The sequence below is a fragment of the Larus michahellis genome, chromosome 1 (genome assembly GCF_964199755.1).
Source record: "Larus michahellis chromosome 1, bLarMic1.1, whole genome shotgun sequence".
Taxonomy (NCBI): domain Eukaryota; kingdom Metazoa; phylum Chordata; class Aves; order Charadriiformes; family Laridae; genus Larus; species Larus michahellis.
In genome coordinates, this window is record NC_133896.1 from 189,885,848 (window position 1) to 189,904,184 (window position 18,337).

Genomic DNA, 18,337 nt, shown 5'->3' on the forward strand with positions numbered 1-18,337 from the left:
ATCCCTGGAGACATTCAAGGTCAGGTTGGACGGGGCTGTGAGCAACTTCATCTAGTTGAAGATGTCCCTGATCATTGCAGGGGGGTTGGACTAGATGACCTTTAAAGGTCCCTTCCAACCCAACACATTCTATGATTCTACTTACACTGGATGGATTAAGAGTAATAGCCACTGCTAAAATACAACCGTGCTCACACTAGGAGGACCTGTGATCCAAGCAAGGGGCTTGCTGTCTAACAGAAACCCCACATTTAAGAACATAACTGAATTTTTTTGGGCAGTACTTTGGCAACGGCTTTTAAGGAACAAGCTGGTAGGCAGGGTTCCAGTATCAGGGTGCAGTAGTTTTCCACTCATGCCCTGGGTGCTGCAGCACACACTTGGGTGGGAGCTGGAATGACGACGAGCTGCCCAGCTGTGCTGGACTGGGGTTCAGAATTTCATGAGCAGAGCCACCAAAAATCACCACGTGCAGAATTGCCCTCACCTTTTGCAGAGTGTTTTTTGTTTATTTTCATTTGAATTGAGTTTGTGTTTGGTTTTTTGGTTTGGTTTTTTTTTTTTTTTTTGCATTGCTCATTCTTCTTAATTAATTCAAATGCTTACCTTAAATTTATCTTGAGAAAGGCAAAGGATGTAACCCTCCCATAAACACCAGACTGTGGACATGAGAGCTCCTCTAATGTCCTCTCCTCTCTAAATCACTAATAACCAATACCTGTATTTTCACACCCCCAAAAGGAAACTTTTTTAAAGAAAGGGGAGTTTGCCGCTGAAGCAGCTGGCTGACGATGCAGAGAGAGTTGTGGTGCGGGTTGATATTACCTCCGGGCTGACTGCGAGCATCCACACTGAGATGAAATAAAGACTGCCTTGGCCCAACCAGAGTGTTTTCCCCTGGACTATGAGCTGAAAGCCCTCATCCAATGTTGCCTGGTCTTATGGGCCCTCCACCTCCTGAAACAACAGGCTCAGCATGGATGGCCCAGAGGACCTGGGCACATAAATCTGCTTTTCCAAAACTCAGAGGTGCCAGGAGTGAGCTTAAGGACTGCAGGCGTTGAGGATGCTCCAGTAGAATATCCCCAAACCTCCTCCACTGGCAACCTTTTGAAACAGATAATGCCCCACCCTAGACTTCCCTTCTCCTGTAAGATTTCACTTCGTTTATTACAAACATATTAAGAACTTGAATATTTGGAAGGGGTGGGGGTGGGAAAAAGGGTGCTCTCTTCAAACTTTTTCAGATTTACCCTGCTCTGCATGTTGTTCATCACCAAAACAGCCCAGGGCTGGACTAAAATCACTGCCCAGCCCTGATACTTCCAATACTAATACTGGCATCCAACGGGTCACATCTGAATACGTCCTCTCCCACCGCCTCCCTCTATCCTAGATCTACCAGAGCATCCCCAGCCCCGACTTATTTCTGCCCTGTCGTTTGTTGAAGCTGCTTCAGTTTTCTCCACATGCCCTGGCATTACAGCTACTGCTGCTCCTTAGAGAGCCCGAGTGCATTTATGGCACTTAAGTAGTAAATTGGAGTAATTGCCTTCCGAGCAAACAGGCTGTCCTGGCTCAGGTTCCCTACACAAACCCATTAAATGGGGAGCTGCTGTTCGTTAAGAGCACGACTGAATTTGCTCCACCACCATTGCTCACTGGGTTTAAAGTTAAAGCTGACGGAGATGGGGAGAAGGGCTAGGGGACTTCTTCCTGCACCGCCTACAAGTTCTTACACTTCCATCCTCTTATCACCTCCCCCCGACAGACCTGAAGTGCTTTTACTGTCACTGTTGGGGTGGGCCCCTTGTGAACGGCAGGTGGAGAAAGCCCATGGCTGCAGGGCGCTTACCAAGGCTGTGCTGAATTCTACACTCAGGAGGTTCGGACAGGTAAAGCACCCCGACCCTTTGGGGCTATACTCGGCCCCCCGAAGGCAGGAAAGCTTACAGTGAGCGGCAAACCACATCCACTCCCCACGCTCACCTTCGCTCTTCACTTCTCTTGGGGCTTGAGGTTTTTGTCAACTGCATCTTTCCTACAAAGAAGCCCACACAAACCTCCCTTCTGGCTGCTTTCACTTGTGATTTCACAAGCCTTTATAATTGGTTCTTCGAAATGCTTTAAGCAAGATCACTAAAGCAGTTCGTAACATCCTCCTGGAGCGTTTTTAAACAAGGTTGTAGTACGTGTCAGGGACCAGCCTGACATCACTTGGAGGTCACCTTTACCTCTAAGGTCATGGAATTATTTCCAAAGAGCTGTTTCTCACAGAGGCTCGGTCATCTGGCCTGCCCAGAAGATGTTTTGACTTTGCCTTGGTCGCCTCATAGAATTGCCTAGGTTGGAAGGGACTTTTCAGATCATTGAGTCCAACCATCAACTTAACACTGACAAAAACCATCACTAAACCATGTCACTAAGCACCATGTCTATCCGTCTTTTAAATACCTCCAGGGACGGTGATTCCACCACTTGCCTGGGCAGCCTGTTCTAATGTTTGATAACGCTTTCAGTGTAGAAATTTTTCCTAATACCCTAATAACCTAAACCTCCCCTGGTGCAACTTGAGGCCATTTCACTGCAAGCAAGAATGGTGGCCCTGGAAGTGGCGGGCACCAGGGGATATGCATTTACAGCCCTGGAGACTGCAAAGTCTGTGATAATAAAGAAGTTAGACTTCTTTTAGTATGGACATTGCCATCGATTCATCATGCTTTCATGCCTATGCAAAAGATGCAATAATTTACCTCCGGAGCACCTTTGGAGCTTCTTCATCCTACCTCCCAAGGCAGAAAGATGCTACTCTTAAGCGTGGCCAGCAGGTCGAGAGAGGTGATTCTGCCCCTCTACTCCATCCTGGTGAGACCCCACCTGGAGTACTGCGTCCAGCTCTGGAGTCCCCAACATAAGAAGGACACGGACCTGTTGGAAAAGGTCCACAGGAGGGCCATGAAAATGAGCAGAGGGCTGGAGCACCTCTCCTGTGAAGACAGGCTGAGGGAGTTGGGGTTGTTCAGCCTGGAGAAGAGAAGGCTCCAGGGAGACCTTATTGTGGCCTTCCAGTACCTAAATGGGGCCTGCAGAGAGAGGTGGGGAGGGACTTTTTATCAGAGAGTGTAGTGATAGGATGAGGAGTAAGGATTTTAAACTGGAAGAGGGGAGATTTAGATTAGCTATTAGGAAGAAATTCTTTACTGTGAGGGTGGTGAGACACTGGAACAGGTTGCCCAGAGAAGTGGATGCCCCATCCCTGGAAGTGTTCAAGGCCAGGCTGGATGGGGCTTTGAGCAACCTAGTCCAATGGGAGGTGTCCCTGCCCATGGCACGGGGGTTGGAACTAGATGATGATCTTTAAGGTCCCTTCCAATCCAAACCATCCTATGATTCTACGACACTCTGCAGCAACTGCTTTCTGCATGTTATAAAGAAGGTGCTGTGGTTGCGGAAGCAGTGCTGAGTTTCTACCTTCTCTCCTGCTTTGTAAGGAAGAAATAAGCTCCTACCAGCCTCCTATGTATTTCGAGCATCTGTAAGCTGTCGCGGAGCCACTGCAGGGGGCAGGAGGGGGACGAGTGGTGGCAGGAGGCAGAAGTTCTGGAGCAGAGAGAGCCCCACAGCCCTGGCCAGCCCACGGCGCAGAGGACACTCTGTTCTGGCAGCGGCTGGTTTCTCAGAGATCATGAGTTTAAGCACATATCTAATTGAATTGCAGATGTCTTTTCTGATGGCTATCTGGTAGCAAAGCTTTGATTAAAGCAGCAGCGGAGAGGCAGAACAGGCTGGTTCTCAGTAATAAAACTGATGGAAGGAAGAATGACCATTTACTGCAGCCTCCACAGGGAGCATAATGCAGACAGATACTTTAAACAAGATTTTGGGGGGAGATCTGAGAGTTCAGCACAGATACCCAGCTTCCTAGAGATCCTGAATGTATGTTGGACTGGAAAGCAGCTGACAGTAATTTAAATAATCCACAAATAAGCTCATCTCCCTGCCTTCCCATGCTCCCTGATGAACAACAGATCTGCTTTCCTTTCAGAAGGCCACAGAGGTTTGTTCTGCTTGACTTTGTTTTTTAAAGGCTGACAAACTTTATTCACTGCCCTATTTTCACTTCCAGGACTTAGGTGGATTTGCCCTGAACTTGCACTTGACCAGATCTCAGCCCCTTGCCATTTTACAGTGCCTTTTGAGCTCTAAAGAGGGAGAACTTCAACGGTTCTCAGTCCACCCAAACTAGAAGACTGTAAATTGGAGTGTTATGACCTTTTCTTCTTTTTTTTTTTTTGGCTAGTAGCCACTTTCTCATGACGACTTGAACCGTATCCAATATGTATTACCACATACACATCACTGAGAAGCCACCCCCACCCAACGCAGCTGAAGAATCAAAGTTAAGCTTCAAGATGACCTAAGAACCTGGCTTAGCTCAGGAACAAGGGTTTTGAGAACTGTTTTCCCTTTCTTCAGCTGGCCGTTACACTGCACCCACATTCCCGTTGTGCTACATTTTGGGGGCTTCCTGGCCATGTCCCACCCAAGCTCTTTTGCCTCTTGGCCCAGCACAACTCTCCTGGGGGCACCTCAATGAACCACCACTACCTGGGACTTAGTTTCAAGGAAAGCCATCACAGTTTTGCCCATTTTCCCTTTTGAACTGCTGCCCTTTTCCGATGTATTTACAATGTAAGGAAGTTAGTTTATTCCTGGGTTTGGCTTTTCACTTCGTTGTTGAGCTTGGCTTTGCTCCTTGTTGGAAATTGGACCCCGATGCAGGAGGGCAGTTGCCAGTGTCTGCTGGAAACTCCTTGCCACGGGATTCTCAAACGCGCCGTTTGTTGGCCTCGCTCAGCACATACCACATGCAGTCGGAAGAGTCTGCTTACTCATCGCAGGAAAAGGATAGGGCCAGTGGCAGGTGGTTGTTTGGTTTTTTTTTTCCAGAGTATCCTCAAACAAGCATTTCAAACGCCTCAGCTCCTTCCCAGGAGTTCCCTCTAGCAGCCACCCTCCGTTTCGTTTCCACACATCTGAAGTTACACTCACCAGCAACGGTTGGAATTGGGCTAATTTCCAGCTTCGGCACCGCCTTGGATTTACAGCTTGTTTCAGGTTCACCCCAGCAGAAAACTCTCCCAGAAAGTTAAAATGCATAATCCCAAAGAGAGAGGAGAAAAGCAAGAAACAATGCAACGGCTGGAAGATGTGAACTGTTACTAAAGTACTGAAGACACTTAACGAGAGGTTTTGCAAATGGCATATATTAAGCTAAACAAGTATGCCTTCAGCCAGTGCGCTCGAGTACTGCTATTTCACTCTGCGAGGAATAAATAATAATTAAAATTCTTTGTATTGAGATTAATACATTCACTGCAGCTACAGAATTCCAGGGTGGTAATTCCCAAATAGCCTCGCTGGGTTCTTTCTCCAGTTGAAAGACGGGAAGCTGCCTCCCAGGCACTGATTTGTTCCATAAGAATTAGGGAGAGGCATCTCTAAGGCACTGCATTTACTCCGCTGCTGCTGGGAGGTTTTGTCTGGGTGCTCTCCGGACAGTTTTCAGGCATGTAGTGGAAGGATATTTCTCTTCCCCAAGTATTTATGGAGCCCTCCAGAATTTGGACAATCTGGACTTGCCTTAGAATTATTTGCCAAAAATTACTGTTTTTTAAAAAAAAAAAAAAGTGCTACAGGAAGGAAAAAATAGCAACTTGGTCTCTATGATAATTTGCTTAGATCAGTTTATCATATCGCTGTTAAAAATAAAGCAAGTGTGCAGCTAAATGTCAACAAGAAGTTAAACGACAAACAGCTTGAATACAGCCTGAAGAGTTACTGAATTGGAGATATGCAGAGAAAAAAAAAAAGCCTGACATATAAGAGACAGATTGCATTTAATTTGATTCTTCAGTGTGGATGAAAACCTGAGTATTTCAGAGTTTGTACAAAGGAAAATTCTGGTGGAAAAAGACAACACTCTTGACTATTGATAACGTTTGATTTAAAGCGCTCTGAAAAATTATTTCCAAAAATCAAAACAATTCATTCCAGAAGTATTACAACACAACCGACTGAAACATCTACTCTTTGTTTGGGTCTCCAGTGCAATTTTAGTCAATTTGAATCCGTTTCATGGAGGGAGGCTGCAGTTTTGACAGAGCTATTGCTAAAATCATCTCAGCAACAAAACGTTGCTCTGCCTAACTTTAGCAATTAATAAACGGTTCCAAAACCCAGCCCCAGTTTTAAAACTATTTGGTACCTAAATGATCAGATTTGCCAACATTGAAGCACAGCGTACTAAAATTATCAACCTCTTATTCAACCAAAAACCTTCAGACTTCCAGATACTGTATTAAAGAACGGTTTAAAAAAAAAAAAGCTTGGATTTAGAATACACTCAGGGTGTTCTTCAAAGTAAAAGAAATAAACCCAGAGGTCAGTTTCTTTTTTGAACAAAAAAAAATAAATTCTTTGCAAATTTTGGTCAGTGAAGCGGGTGAAAAAGCCCATCTGCATGTTAAGATTGACTTTTTTATATACTCAATGTTATGGCCTGGAAGTGCTAAAGAGACATTCAGAATATAAAGGCAACTGTAGACAATTAAGCCATTTAAAAAGCACCAAAATTAGCATTCCTTTTGTCGGATCCAAGTAATTCAAGTGCTGTTCTGCCACAAAGGCTATCATCAATTTCTAATTTTAGCTTAATCCATGAGAAAAAAAAAACAACCAAAAAAAGCATCTCGCATTTCTCTCTGGTGTTTCCTCATTAAGAACACTCTTAAATTATATACTGAAATCTCAAGAACACAAACTACGAATTAAAGTTCAGACTCCCACAGAGACACACTCATGCGTGCACTTTGATATACTAATTCCAATAAAGGTAATTCAACTGCTTGTGCTGTGATACAGCTAAGCAGTGCCTGGGCTGCTGCATGAGGACTACCCAAAAGCAAGAATTTAGCTATACATCACACAAAAAGGTGATCTGTCCTGCCTTTGAACCCTCAGCCTTCTCGTTTCCCCTCCTACACCTGACTACTCTCCGTAACATGAAGTTTCCACAGGAATGGTATCTCCCAATTTTCATTACATGGAGGTAAACTGTCATAGAAGACCCTACAAAAAAAAAAACCTTTGTAATTAACCCTTACATTTTAAGTCAAATTAATTCCTTGTATTCACGTTTTAGGACACGGCTTTCAGGGTCAAAGTACTGTCCCACTATTTAAAACACTGACCATTATCTCTCATTAATTGTGAATACTCTAAGTATCCAAGATTCACATCCTCAACAGCAGCAAACACAATCCACTCCAAAACCGCAAATTCCTTCGCTCCCCTGGTTGCGGGCGATCCATCACACCCTATCTAGTCACTCACCTCGAAATGTGTAGATTTGGATTCAGTCAGATTTTAATCATTGTTACTAAAGAGGAATGAAATTTTTCAAACTGAAGGGAAACTTTCATCTTTGTACAGAACTGCAAATCCTTCTCAGCCATTTCAGAAGGCAGAACTGATACCACACGCCAAGCTCACGCGATTTCAACTTGCAAAATAAGCATGAAATAATTGAGATGTGAGCTGCGGGGGTGAAAGTGAGAAATTCTTGGGAGATGGAGATTTCAGCCTGGTCTCAGCGCTGGATGTTTTTGAGAGATGGTGGTGCTACAGCTGACCCGCTGGGGAAGCTGTGATGCTCCCTGCCTTTGTCACCCTCTTAAGGGTGTCGAAGCTGCTGCCAGCAAGGGACAACCCCTGCCCAGGGAAGGGTGCAGTTTGCCACTAGGGAACAACTGTTGCACGAGATTTATACATTCACGGCTGATCATACAGATATTGTGCTCCTTATCTACTACTCAACGTACAGAAGGCACCCAACAGTCCTGACTGTGCAGGGTTGGGCTAAATAAAACAAGGAGCTTTGCTTAGTCAGGCCCCCTATTCCCCCCCCTCCTTCAGCCGACTTCCCGCTCACTGTGTTTTTAAGAAACCGTGGAAAACTGGAGCTGCATTTTTAGCTGAAACTAAAGCTCTGACACCAACAGCCAGGATCTCTGCACTGCCTGACCTCAATGCTCATGTAAAACTGCATTGCAACATGCTGGAAGTGACTGGAGTTAACATTAGTACAATATACCAACAGTGATTTATCAACATTGTATGCTTTATTGAAAGTTGACAAGTGCAACAGTTAAATACATTGACGTGTTACAACTGTTTAGAGAACATGCACAAAAACATATGCATACTACTATACAGATCATATGCAAAAAATCCATACTGGGAAATCCAATTTTTTTTTTTTTTTTTTAAATTCTTTGCTAGCAGGGTTTGATAATTTTTGGAGTGGTTTTTCCTGTCTTGAACTGAACTATAATGAACAAAGATTTACTTCAAGATAATCAGCAGCCAGGGAACTTCAGAAGTTACACAAACAGCATAAATCTGCCAAATTCTGAACAGTTGCGTAGGTGCATTCTTATTTATGTAGCTTTAAAAAAAAAAAAAAAGACTTTCCAAACTTCTTCAGATCAGCCAATGAAACAACTAAACTTCAATCTGTACAACCTAAATAGTTACAGTTTTCTATTTTACAAAGTAATTACACTAAATACACAAATATACAGTAGGCAAATAACCTTCATTGTAATTATCCTATGACCCAACTGTACGTCACCTACCTGCTTTCTATATATAATACAGCTTTATGCACCTGTCCACTGCTTCAGAAAACGGTGCAAGTATTTGCACTTAAGGTTTCAGGTGACAATTAAGTGTTAAACACTGAATTTACCTTTCTCCCTCTTCCTCTTAAGATCCTATGCACCAGTCCTCATTTTGGAACCCCAGTGCACTATGGGGGATTGAGCCATCGCTTTCTACTCCAGTCTATTTCTTCACATTTCCAAGCTTGAAAAGCACTTGTATCAGTTATATCACTGGATGAGTGGAAGATTTAAAAACAAACCAAAAAAAAATATTCAGGCATGCAGCTTCGTTTCTCAGCCATTTGCAGAAGCTGCTCAAGTCCCCAGTGTACTTGTGCTAATTCTCTGGAAGAAGTTTATTTTATTCAATCAACCTAAGAACAAAGACTCCTTCAAGCCAAAGGGGGATAGGAGGGAAGAGAGAGACAGATGAGTGCGGGGGGAGAAGCCTCTCCTGACGTGTGCAGGGCATGGAGTCCTCACTCTGGCTTGCAGCGTGCACTGAAATGGATGAAGGGTGGCTGTGGCGGATTCCCGCTAGTCCTTCATGCTCTGGGCAGTCCAGAGGCCAGCGATCATGACAGCGATGACATCTTGAGCTATGCTGAAGGCCCTGACCCCTGTGACGCCGGCTGAGCAGGCTGCTGTGTTGTCCCTTGTGACTGGGAAGAGGAAGGGGGGGAACCAGTCTGCAGCTGTGCTTGGAACTGGGCAAGCTGCTCCGGGCTGGCCAGTGTTTTTAGCAGGGTGTTTTCTTGCTCCAGCTGCGAATTCTTCTCTATCAGCTCTTTGATTTGCTCTTTGAGGACCTCCACTTCCTCCCTTACCGCGTACATCAAGTGACTCTTTACCAGATCCTAAAGCACAGGGCGGGGGGGGGGGGGGAAGGAGTATATGGGTTAAGAAAGCAGCCCACCACCGAGCCCAGCATTCCCACCCAGCTCCGCCAGAGAACTCCGTGCACCCCCAGCTCTCCTCGGGCATCACAGCCAAGGGTGGCCACCTGGCTGACGGCCCAGCGACCAGCAATTCTCCCGTCGCGGTGGCCAAGGCTGCAGGCGGCATTACACGTGCGGCCGTGGGGGGCGGGGCCGAGCGGCGCGGGAGGCGGGGCCAGGAGATGAGGGCGGGGCCAATCCCGCCCCCTAGCCTGGCCCCGCCCCCCGCGCCGCTCGGCCCCGCCCCCCGCGCACCGGCTGCAGCCAGTTCTCAGCGCAGGTTGCCGCATTTCCCGCCCCTCCCGCCGGCCGCGGGTGACGTCAGAGCGCGGCGCGGCCAATGAGCGGCCGAGTTATTTATAGCCGGGAGTTAAAGGCTCGGAGTTTGCCTAGCAACAGTCGGCAGAGGCTCCCGTGAGAAACGGCTCTCTCCAGGCACCGCTCCAGTAACAAAGGGGGCGGACGGGCCCCAGGCAGGGTGGCCCGGAGCGGGATGCGCTGAGGGTGGTGGTGGTTGGAGGGTGTTAAAAAAAAAAAAAATTAAGTGAAAATAACCCAAAAATAGCCCCAGTTTTGGTGCCCCCTCCCTCCCCCCCCGCCGCACGGAGCCGGCATCAATCGTTCGGGCAGGCGAAAGCGATGCCGTCATTCCCTGCCCGGCGTCGATAGGGAAACGTGCGCATCCCTCCCCGCAGGATGCTTTTTTGGATCAATAAAAACCACCACCACCACCACAAAAAAAAAGAAAAGAAAAAAAAGCTCCCCCTCCCCCCAAAATAAAATCAAATCCTCCCATCCTCGGACCCGCTATAAAAAAAAAAAACCGCGTCCGCGCACGGGTTAACCATCGCCCGCCGCATCCCCGGTATTGTTTACCGCTTTTAAACATAAACAAGGTTTTATGCCCCGATCGGTACGTACCATCGCTTGCTCGATTTTGTTGTCGATCGCTACTACGCTTGCACCAGAGGAGCTGCGAGAGAGAGAGAAAGAAAGAAAGAAAGAAAAAAAAGACATACAACATTAGCGGCGTCTGAATTATTTAAGAGACAAGAGGCGCGGGCATTGGTAGCCAGTTGGCTGAGAAAGTCATCCTCACGCTGCCCTGCCGCCGCCGCCGCCTCACCGGGATGCTCCAATGCAGCAAAGCAACCTGTGAAGCCGCCCCGAACCCCCCGCCTGCAGCCGGGATCAGATATCCCGGCATTTCCCCCCCCCCCCCCTTCCCCGAACCACCACCACCGCCAGCCCCCCCTTCTCCCCAGCAGACCATAAAGATGGAGCTCGATGGCAGGCTCTGCGGCAGCAGGGCTCCGCGCCGGGGAGGGCAGCCCCTCCGGGGGAAGGCGAGGCGAGGCGCAGCGGGCGCCCGGTGCCGCCGCTGCGGTTCCCCCGGACAAAGGAGCCATCCCGGCGTTCACCTGCCCCCGCTGCCGCCGCAGCCCCCTCGGACACAACACTTATTTACCTACTGTCGAGCCTCAGGGACGAGTTGTCGGTACCCAGCAAGGACGATAAGAAAGAAATTGAGAAGTGTCTTAGTTGATAAACTCCTAGATCCATTGCCACCCGTCTACAACATTGGGCATTCATGCAACCGCGGCCAGAAACGCTCCCCGGAGAAATCAGCTCTCCCTCCTCCTCCTCGTCCTTCCCTCTTCTCTGGGCTCTGCGTGCGGGGCGGCGAGGCAGCTCCGCCGGGCGGCGGCGGGGGCGGCAGGACGCTGCGGGGCGCGGGGCTGCGCTCGGCCAGCTCCGAGGTCAGCGCTCCGCCGCGCCGCACAAAACCTGGCCATCCCGGCCCCCCCCATAATTTATGCGCCGGCGCCGCCGCTCATTGGCTACCACGCTAACCGGGCCCCGCCTCCATCGCATCTCATTAGGAGCGCCCCCCACCCCCCCCGCTCCCCGGGGCCGGCAGCGCCCACGCGGGACGGGGGAGACTCTGCTCCCTCTACCCCCCCCCTCCCACCCGTGACACCACGACACGCGGCTCACCGTGCCGGTTTCCACCCGTAAGAGTGGAGGAGGAATTAAAAATAATAAAAACAACAAATTAAAGGCGCTGGGGAGCGGCGGGGAAGCCCAGCGCGGCCCGGCCACCCCCCCACACACACACCCCCCCTCCGGCGGCGGGAGCGCGGCCGCCCGTTGCCGCGCCGACAGCGCCACCTGTCGGCGCACGGTAGCGCCGCCCCGGTCCGGTCCGGTCCCCGCCGCAGCCGCGGGTCGGTCCCGCCAAGCCAGGCCGGTCTCCGCCGGGTTAACGGCTGCTCCCGGGCCGTGCCACCGCCTAGGCACGGAGATCCGCGCTCCGCCCCCGGCCCGGTAAATTTTAGTCCCCGGAGAAGGCAACCGATACCCGGCAGCTCTGCCCGCTTCGCCCGGCAGTAAAAATACACACACGGAGTGATGCACACTGCAGGTAAAACCGTCCCAGACTCCTACAGATCTGCTCAAGCAGCAGCCGTCCCTCTCCATCCCTAAAAGTCCGTAAAACCATTTATTTTTAAAAAAAAAAAAAAAAAATATTCAGCCATCAGGTCATCCACAAAAAGCACGCACAGCACAAACCTGCAGGTTTTTAGCAAGCCAGTTGATAATTTTCTACAATAACCTTCTACAATTAGAGGGAAAATGCCTATTCGCTCATTTTTTAGATTGCACCACGCAGTACTTAGCGGTCTTAAAAGTTGCAGCACGTGTATTTAATAATGTAGGAAAAATTCTTCCCCCACCTAACCGTGGTGTATTTCTCAACACATGTTACGCTCTCGTGTGTCACAGAACACGGTCACTGCAGTCACAGCCACTCCAAGTGACCCTCTCTACCAGTAACAGTTCGGAAGGAGATACAAGGCGGAATCAGACTATCACAAAATGCTGCCACAAGAAACAGACGACCTGGAAAACCACTGTTTTCTACACCTGCACTTTCATCAGGCGCTATGTGACTTAAAGGCACAAAAATAAAGCCAAAAGCCTCTTCAATTCTCCGCAGCAAACTTCTCCAAGTCACATATATGTCACAGGTGCTGATGCCAGAGAAGCAGGAAAGCCAGGAGGCACGGAATAATCATCTTAAAGCTAAATTTAGCATTTGCGTAGCTGCATCATCCTTCTTAGTTTATTTATGTTGCCCTAGTCTACTATTCTTTCATTCAATAATGCCAGCAGAGTAGTACACACTAATCCTATTCATGAGAGAGGTCACATTAAAGAATAAGAGCTCCTCAGCACCGCTTTCCCGGTACCACATACGCTGCACATCCCGCAAGGGCACAGCTCCCATTGCGCCCTTCACGCACCTGGGGAAAGTTGGACAGAATAGCACCTAACAGGCTGAAAGTTAAAGGAATTAAAAAAAAAAACACCCAACCACAAGCAACCCAAAAAAAAAAACCCAACAAACAAAAAACCCCTACCTTACCTGTATTGACTTGTAAATTTAATAGCGAGTAAATGAGAAGCAACTCATTAAAACATAAGCATCAGGCTCCAGCTTCCCACCTTCTGATGGACAAACACCAGCAGCCATACAGTGTATGTACGCTTCAATTAACCACTATTTTTTGCAGAGGTCACTTACTACACATGATGGTACTCACCATGTTCAGTGATCAAGCGAGCTATTTAATAAACAGTTAAACACAGCCCCAAAAGCACACAGTCTGTACCGGAATCTGCATCAACTCCTGTCCTAGACTTCATCTAAATTAATGTTTTATGAAGGGTTGGACTTGAAAAAAAACCAAAGAACCAGTAATGTCTCAAATGACTCCTCATCATGGCAGTTACTAGGGACACTACAATTAACGGAATTGCAGTTGGACGCAAGCTCAGGGGCAATCTCTGTCCCCTGGAGCTCCTAATCAGAAAAGGGCAGATTAGGTGTAAAAAGGGAGGAGTCCTAGCCCTGCTAATTAGGTCCTCATAAAATAACTCATTTAAGATAGCGAACTCACATGCCAGAACAGGCATACTCTTGAAATGCCTGCTTTGCTGTTGCAGGACTGACAGCAGACATTTGTATGTATTTTCATTTGTACACGTTAAAATTAAGTCATGTATGCATTCCAGGATGACTGTTGTTGCTGCCGTAACGATTGAAAGTTATTAAAAACCATAATTCCACTCATGACAGAAAAATTATATCATTCTCAGACTAAATTAACTATAAATAACAGTCCCCTCTTTAATATATATTAATGTGTCTTCATGAAGAAGAGATGCAGATATGGCCCGTTAACCACCTTCCATTAACTTCAGTGGGCTTTTAGCAAATTCCTTCATTTATTTTTAGATGCCTACAAGTGGAGTTGTGATTCAACAGAAAGCTGTCAGCTGCGCAAGTAGGACTGCATATTGATATGCATATTCTGCTTTGCCCACCCTATTAAAAAAAAAAAGCAAAGCAAATTGTAAGTGTCCCTTTACAGCTGAGAAAGCTCAGAGCTCTCAGATCATCTAGGAAATAAAAAACACGATGTACTACTTTCATCCCTAAATTAGGGGAGGTTCTCACACCAACACCCCGTCATCTGCCTGGCAAGGACAGAGACTGAATTCCATATTTAAAGGTTGGAGTTTTGCTATTGCTTTTTTTTTTTTAAATACATGCATCATCTATGAAATAAAACAATCTACGGAAGTTCTAAGGAAAAGAATGCTCCAAACCTTCTTTTCCCTTGTTTGCTCATTGCTTTGTCTCCTCCAACATGACATTCAACACACACTTCACTCAGATTGTGTTGTTTTGATTCACTCACCCTCCCTTACAGCACTAGAAGGGAGGCAAAATGACCACTGTGTTACTCAAAACCTTCTAACCATCTCTCTTAACACCTCTTTAACAGATACTTCAGGATATTAGCCTCCTGCAAAAACTTACAATTTTACATGCCTGGGAACAGGAGGGGGAAAAGGCTGCAGAATTCCTCATTTATGTAAAGCCACTCTGGTTTCTGCACTGTGGCAGATCAGTTGGCGTCCCTTTCAGCCCCAGATAGGCGACAAGGGACACTTGTTATGAGTTCCCCTCGCAGGGGGGATCACACACTTTGGAAGCCTGCATGTCTATGGAGCACCCCAGGTGTTCACAAACTGCTTAAAGTAATAGAAAAAGACTCAAAACGGGCTACTGAGAAACGAGCAGGGCAGAACACAATATGCTGCTAAACAAGTAGCTCACCAGCATCTTTGATCCTCAAATAAATTAACTGCTTAAGCTGAAATACATACGGTAGTGAAAGACTTTTTAGCACGCTTCACCTTTTGTAGTGTTTCAGTTCTTAAACACTGTTTCTCCCACTAAATAATTTCCTCTTGTCTCCATTTAATCATGCTAAGCACTTGAAAAAAGTGCTTTTCAAAAAAGTGCTTTTCATCTTAAGCACATAATGAGGTAAACTGCACCACGGAATCGTTTTGTCTCTATGCAAGTCTGGTTTGGCATATTTCTGTGTGCGGATTAAAAAATTCTTTCACTTAAAAAAAAATTTCTCTTTCAAGGACCTTGTCAATGTAGGCTCCCTTTAGATGCCAACATTAAAAGTGGGAGACGCGCATCTCCTGAAATTGAAATAAATCTCGTCTCTTGACTATGTTGCAAGGAGACCACACCAGAAACGGTATTAGAAAACAGCAATTTCTATCACAGCACACTTTCATCTTACACTACAGGCAGCCTCAGATCCTGTGGACTTCAACTAGCATTTTCAACTACAGAATGAAAGGACTGAAGAGGTTAAAAAAAAATAAAATATCTGTTAATTACTCAAGAAAAGACTACAGTAATTAGATTCTACATGACATCTGACTTTACATTTCACTTGGCATCTACAAATGGACAATGAATGGCAAGGTACTGTTCTGCCTTTAAAATTAATGAATTCAAAACTGCGTATTGACAGCAGCCCACCTCCCCCCCGCCCCGTATCAAAATTAAGCAGAATTGCTCCAAGCTAATAACCTAAAGAAGAAACTCTGGCTGAAGTTGACATCAAGGACTGAAGAATTATTTATTTCAACAGACCATGATTTTTTTCATCATCTCAGTAAAGGTACAAGATAGGCTGGAGAGGCTGCCCAATTAATTTTTTCCCCCACAGTAAGTCATAATTATTTTTTTAACAGACTAAGGACACCCCTCATCCCCCAGAAAAAGAAAACTCACATTCAGATAGTCTAAGATCACAGAATCTCAGCCAACTTCCTTTTCCAGACACAAACTTGTAGCTAGGATCTTGACTTAAAGAAACCAAGCCACTGAGAACTTACTGCTCACCTCCAAAGGCTGAAGTGTATTTTATTTCTAGGTTGAATTCTGCAGATTTCGATTTACATACCTCTCCTAAATTGAAGAACCTCTTCATACCAGATATTACTCTATCAGTTTTCCTAAACGTGTGCTTTTCCTCCCCCTCAGTAAAGTTATTTGCATCTATAACTTGGTTTGTTAGAAATTGGGTTTTAGTTCCATGAAAAACAGATAAAAGGGAAAGCTATGCAAGATGCTAGTGAAATGAAGTACTATATTTGTAAATTTTTTATTTTTTTTCCCAGATGTGCAAGCATAACTAAATAAATATTCAGCGGAAAGAATACATACACCCTACTGGGGTTCTGGAAATAACCTGACAGTATCTCTAATCGCAATGCATACACAGAAGCATCACGCTGTGCGCTCTGCTCAGGAGACAGAAGGCTGCATTTAAAAGCAAGAAGATAACCATGTAAGATCAAAAGACAAACATGGAGCGGTTCTCACTGGCTCCTCTGAGGATATCCTCCTCCTCTTTTCCAGGCAACTAATTGCTAAGTCAACCCCAGTTGTTTTTAATGAGAATTATAATGATTCTACCCATTTTAATGCTGACAAAATAAAACATAAGGTCTGTGTCAAGTACCCAGATGTAGACAAACACAGAGATAATCCACTCTTTACTGGTCAGAGATAATTCTGCAAGGAAACATGAGCCATCTTAAAGCAATTTTAATGCTTGGAGAGGGATGGCATCCCCTTTCCTGAGGTTATCCATACATGACCATCTAGCAACGCGGTTGGGATGAAGGACCCTGAAGCACATTCCATTGAGTTTCAAAGTCTCCTCACAGAGTTAAGTGACATCTATCATAACTGAAAACCTGAACCTGCATCCAGATGCTATGCCACTTAAATTTAAGAATTACACATTTGCAGTAACATCAAGCTTAGGAATAACAGGCTTTCTTAATTTCATATCCAAGCTTCAAATGAGTAAGTACAAAATATTAAAAGTTGAAAGCCCTCCTCAGTATCCCATAAACTGCCCTTGACCAAGGGCTGCAAGCGGGAAAAGATCCACCAACCGTGTTAGCATCCTCAAAGTTTTAAGTGAGACATCTGAGCCAGGAATTGATTTTCTTTCCTCCAGAAAGTTGCACATAGCGTCACTCTGCATGCTGTCACTGTCCCCGGGATGGAAGGGGGGAAAAAAAACACATTTAGTGCCATAAAACAGCATATGTAGAAAAGTGATAAAATGTTACAATCTTTTAAGTTTCACTACCTGAAGCACAGAGATGAAATTCATTTTTCCTTTATGTGAAATTTGGTTTAAATAATTTTAGATTTAACACATAAAAAGAGCGTTCAATTCCCTGGTCTTATGCATAGCTTTCATGTGCAATGCTTTTCGCAAAGCCAAGAAGAACACCTCGAAGTAAAACCCACTCACACTAGTATTTAATCCCACTTGTTCTAGATGTACAGCAACAGATTTTTTCAACCATGTACTCCAAAATTACATGAAGAGGGGAGGAAAGAGTCACTAGAGCATTTCAAGTTACACCTAACATAACAAATGAAACACAGCAAGTATAGGAAGCGGTTTGGCACAGTGACACGACAAGCATTTGGAAAGCTGAAATTCTCTATATTAAACAGCATCTCTGACCCAGGGGGCCAACAAGCCCAGGAGGGACACCGGGACAGTGGCTGACACCCACCCACCCCACCCTGCCTTGATAGCACACAATGGGATTTAGTCATCAAATTAAAAAGCATCCAATTTAACCCTTCACTAAAAAATAATAAAAGATGACCTTTCTCAAAGTCTTAATACCTTCTATTTCCTTAAGGCTGTGGACAAGTCATACCGAGTCACACGAAATGGGAATACTATGTCTTAAAGACTAGTGCTAATTGTGGAAGGAGGGGATGGAGCACCTTGCCCCCAGCCCCCTGTAAAGCCTACACCCTTTGCACCTTTTTTTTTTTTTAAAACCGTTTAATCCCTTTCTTCCTCTTTTCCTACCTCCTCCTTTTTCTAATTGTTCCCCTTGAAACTATATTGAAAATCTTGGATCAGCTAATAATTCAGTCACACTTGTTAAGAAATTATTTATATGGCATAACAGCTGGCCTACACTTCTCATTGAATATCATCTTCCCTTTGATGGCCGCTTTTTGATTCAACACTTGAAATTAAGCCTGTATTTCCCACAAAAGAATATCACACTAGAAGCCAACTCAAAGTTGCTAGGAACAAAGCCAAATCCCTTACAATTAGCCAGCGTCATCTTGTGGTCTTCAGGAAGTTTGCAATGAAGTTCCCTACTCCACCTTCTACGGAAATTATTAAAAACAGTCAATGATGATTGACTGACTACTTAAAGGGGGCCTACAGGAAA

General features: G+C 45.8%; 1 protein-coding gene across 4 annotated transcripts in view; it reads right to left on the reverse strand.

Annotated features, from left to right (window-relative positions):
• Window positions 1-8,161: 8,161 nt before the first annotated feature.
• Window positions 8,162-18,337, reverse strand: part of TSC22D1 (TSC22 domain family member 1) — a 96,320-nt gene continuing 86,144 nt past the window's right edge. For 2 of the 4 annotated variants that reach the window (XM_074565100.1, XM_074565091.1), the window contains 2 exons: window positions 10,586-10,637; window positions 8,162-9,583 (listed from right to left, as the gene is read on the reverse strand). In XM_074565100.1, the coding sequence (XP_074421201.1) occupies window positions 9,326-9,583; window positions 10,586-10,637 (310 nt within the window). In that variant the 3' untranslated portion in view covers window positions 8,162-9,325. Of the gene's footprint in view, window positions 9,584-10,585; window positions 10,638-11,132; window positions 11,785-18,337 lie in introns of those variants that run through there. The other 2 variants (XM_074565140.1, XM_074565148.1) reach the window with 2 other exon arrangements.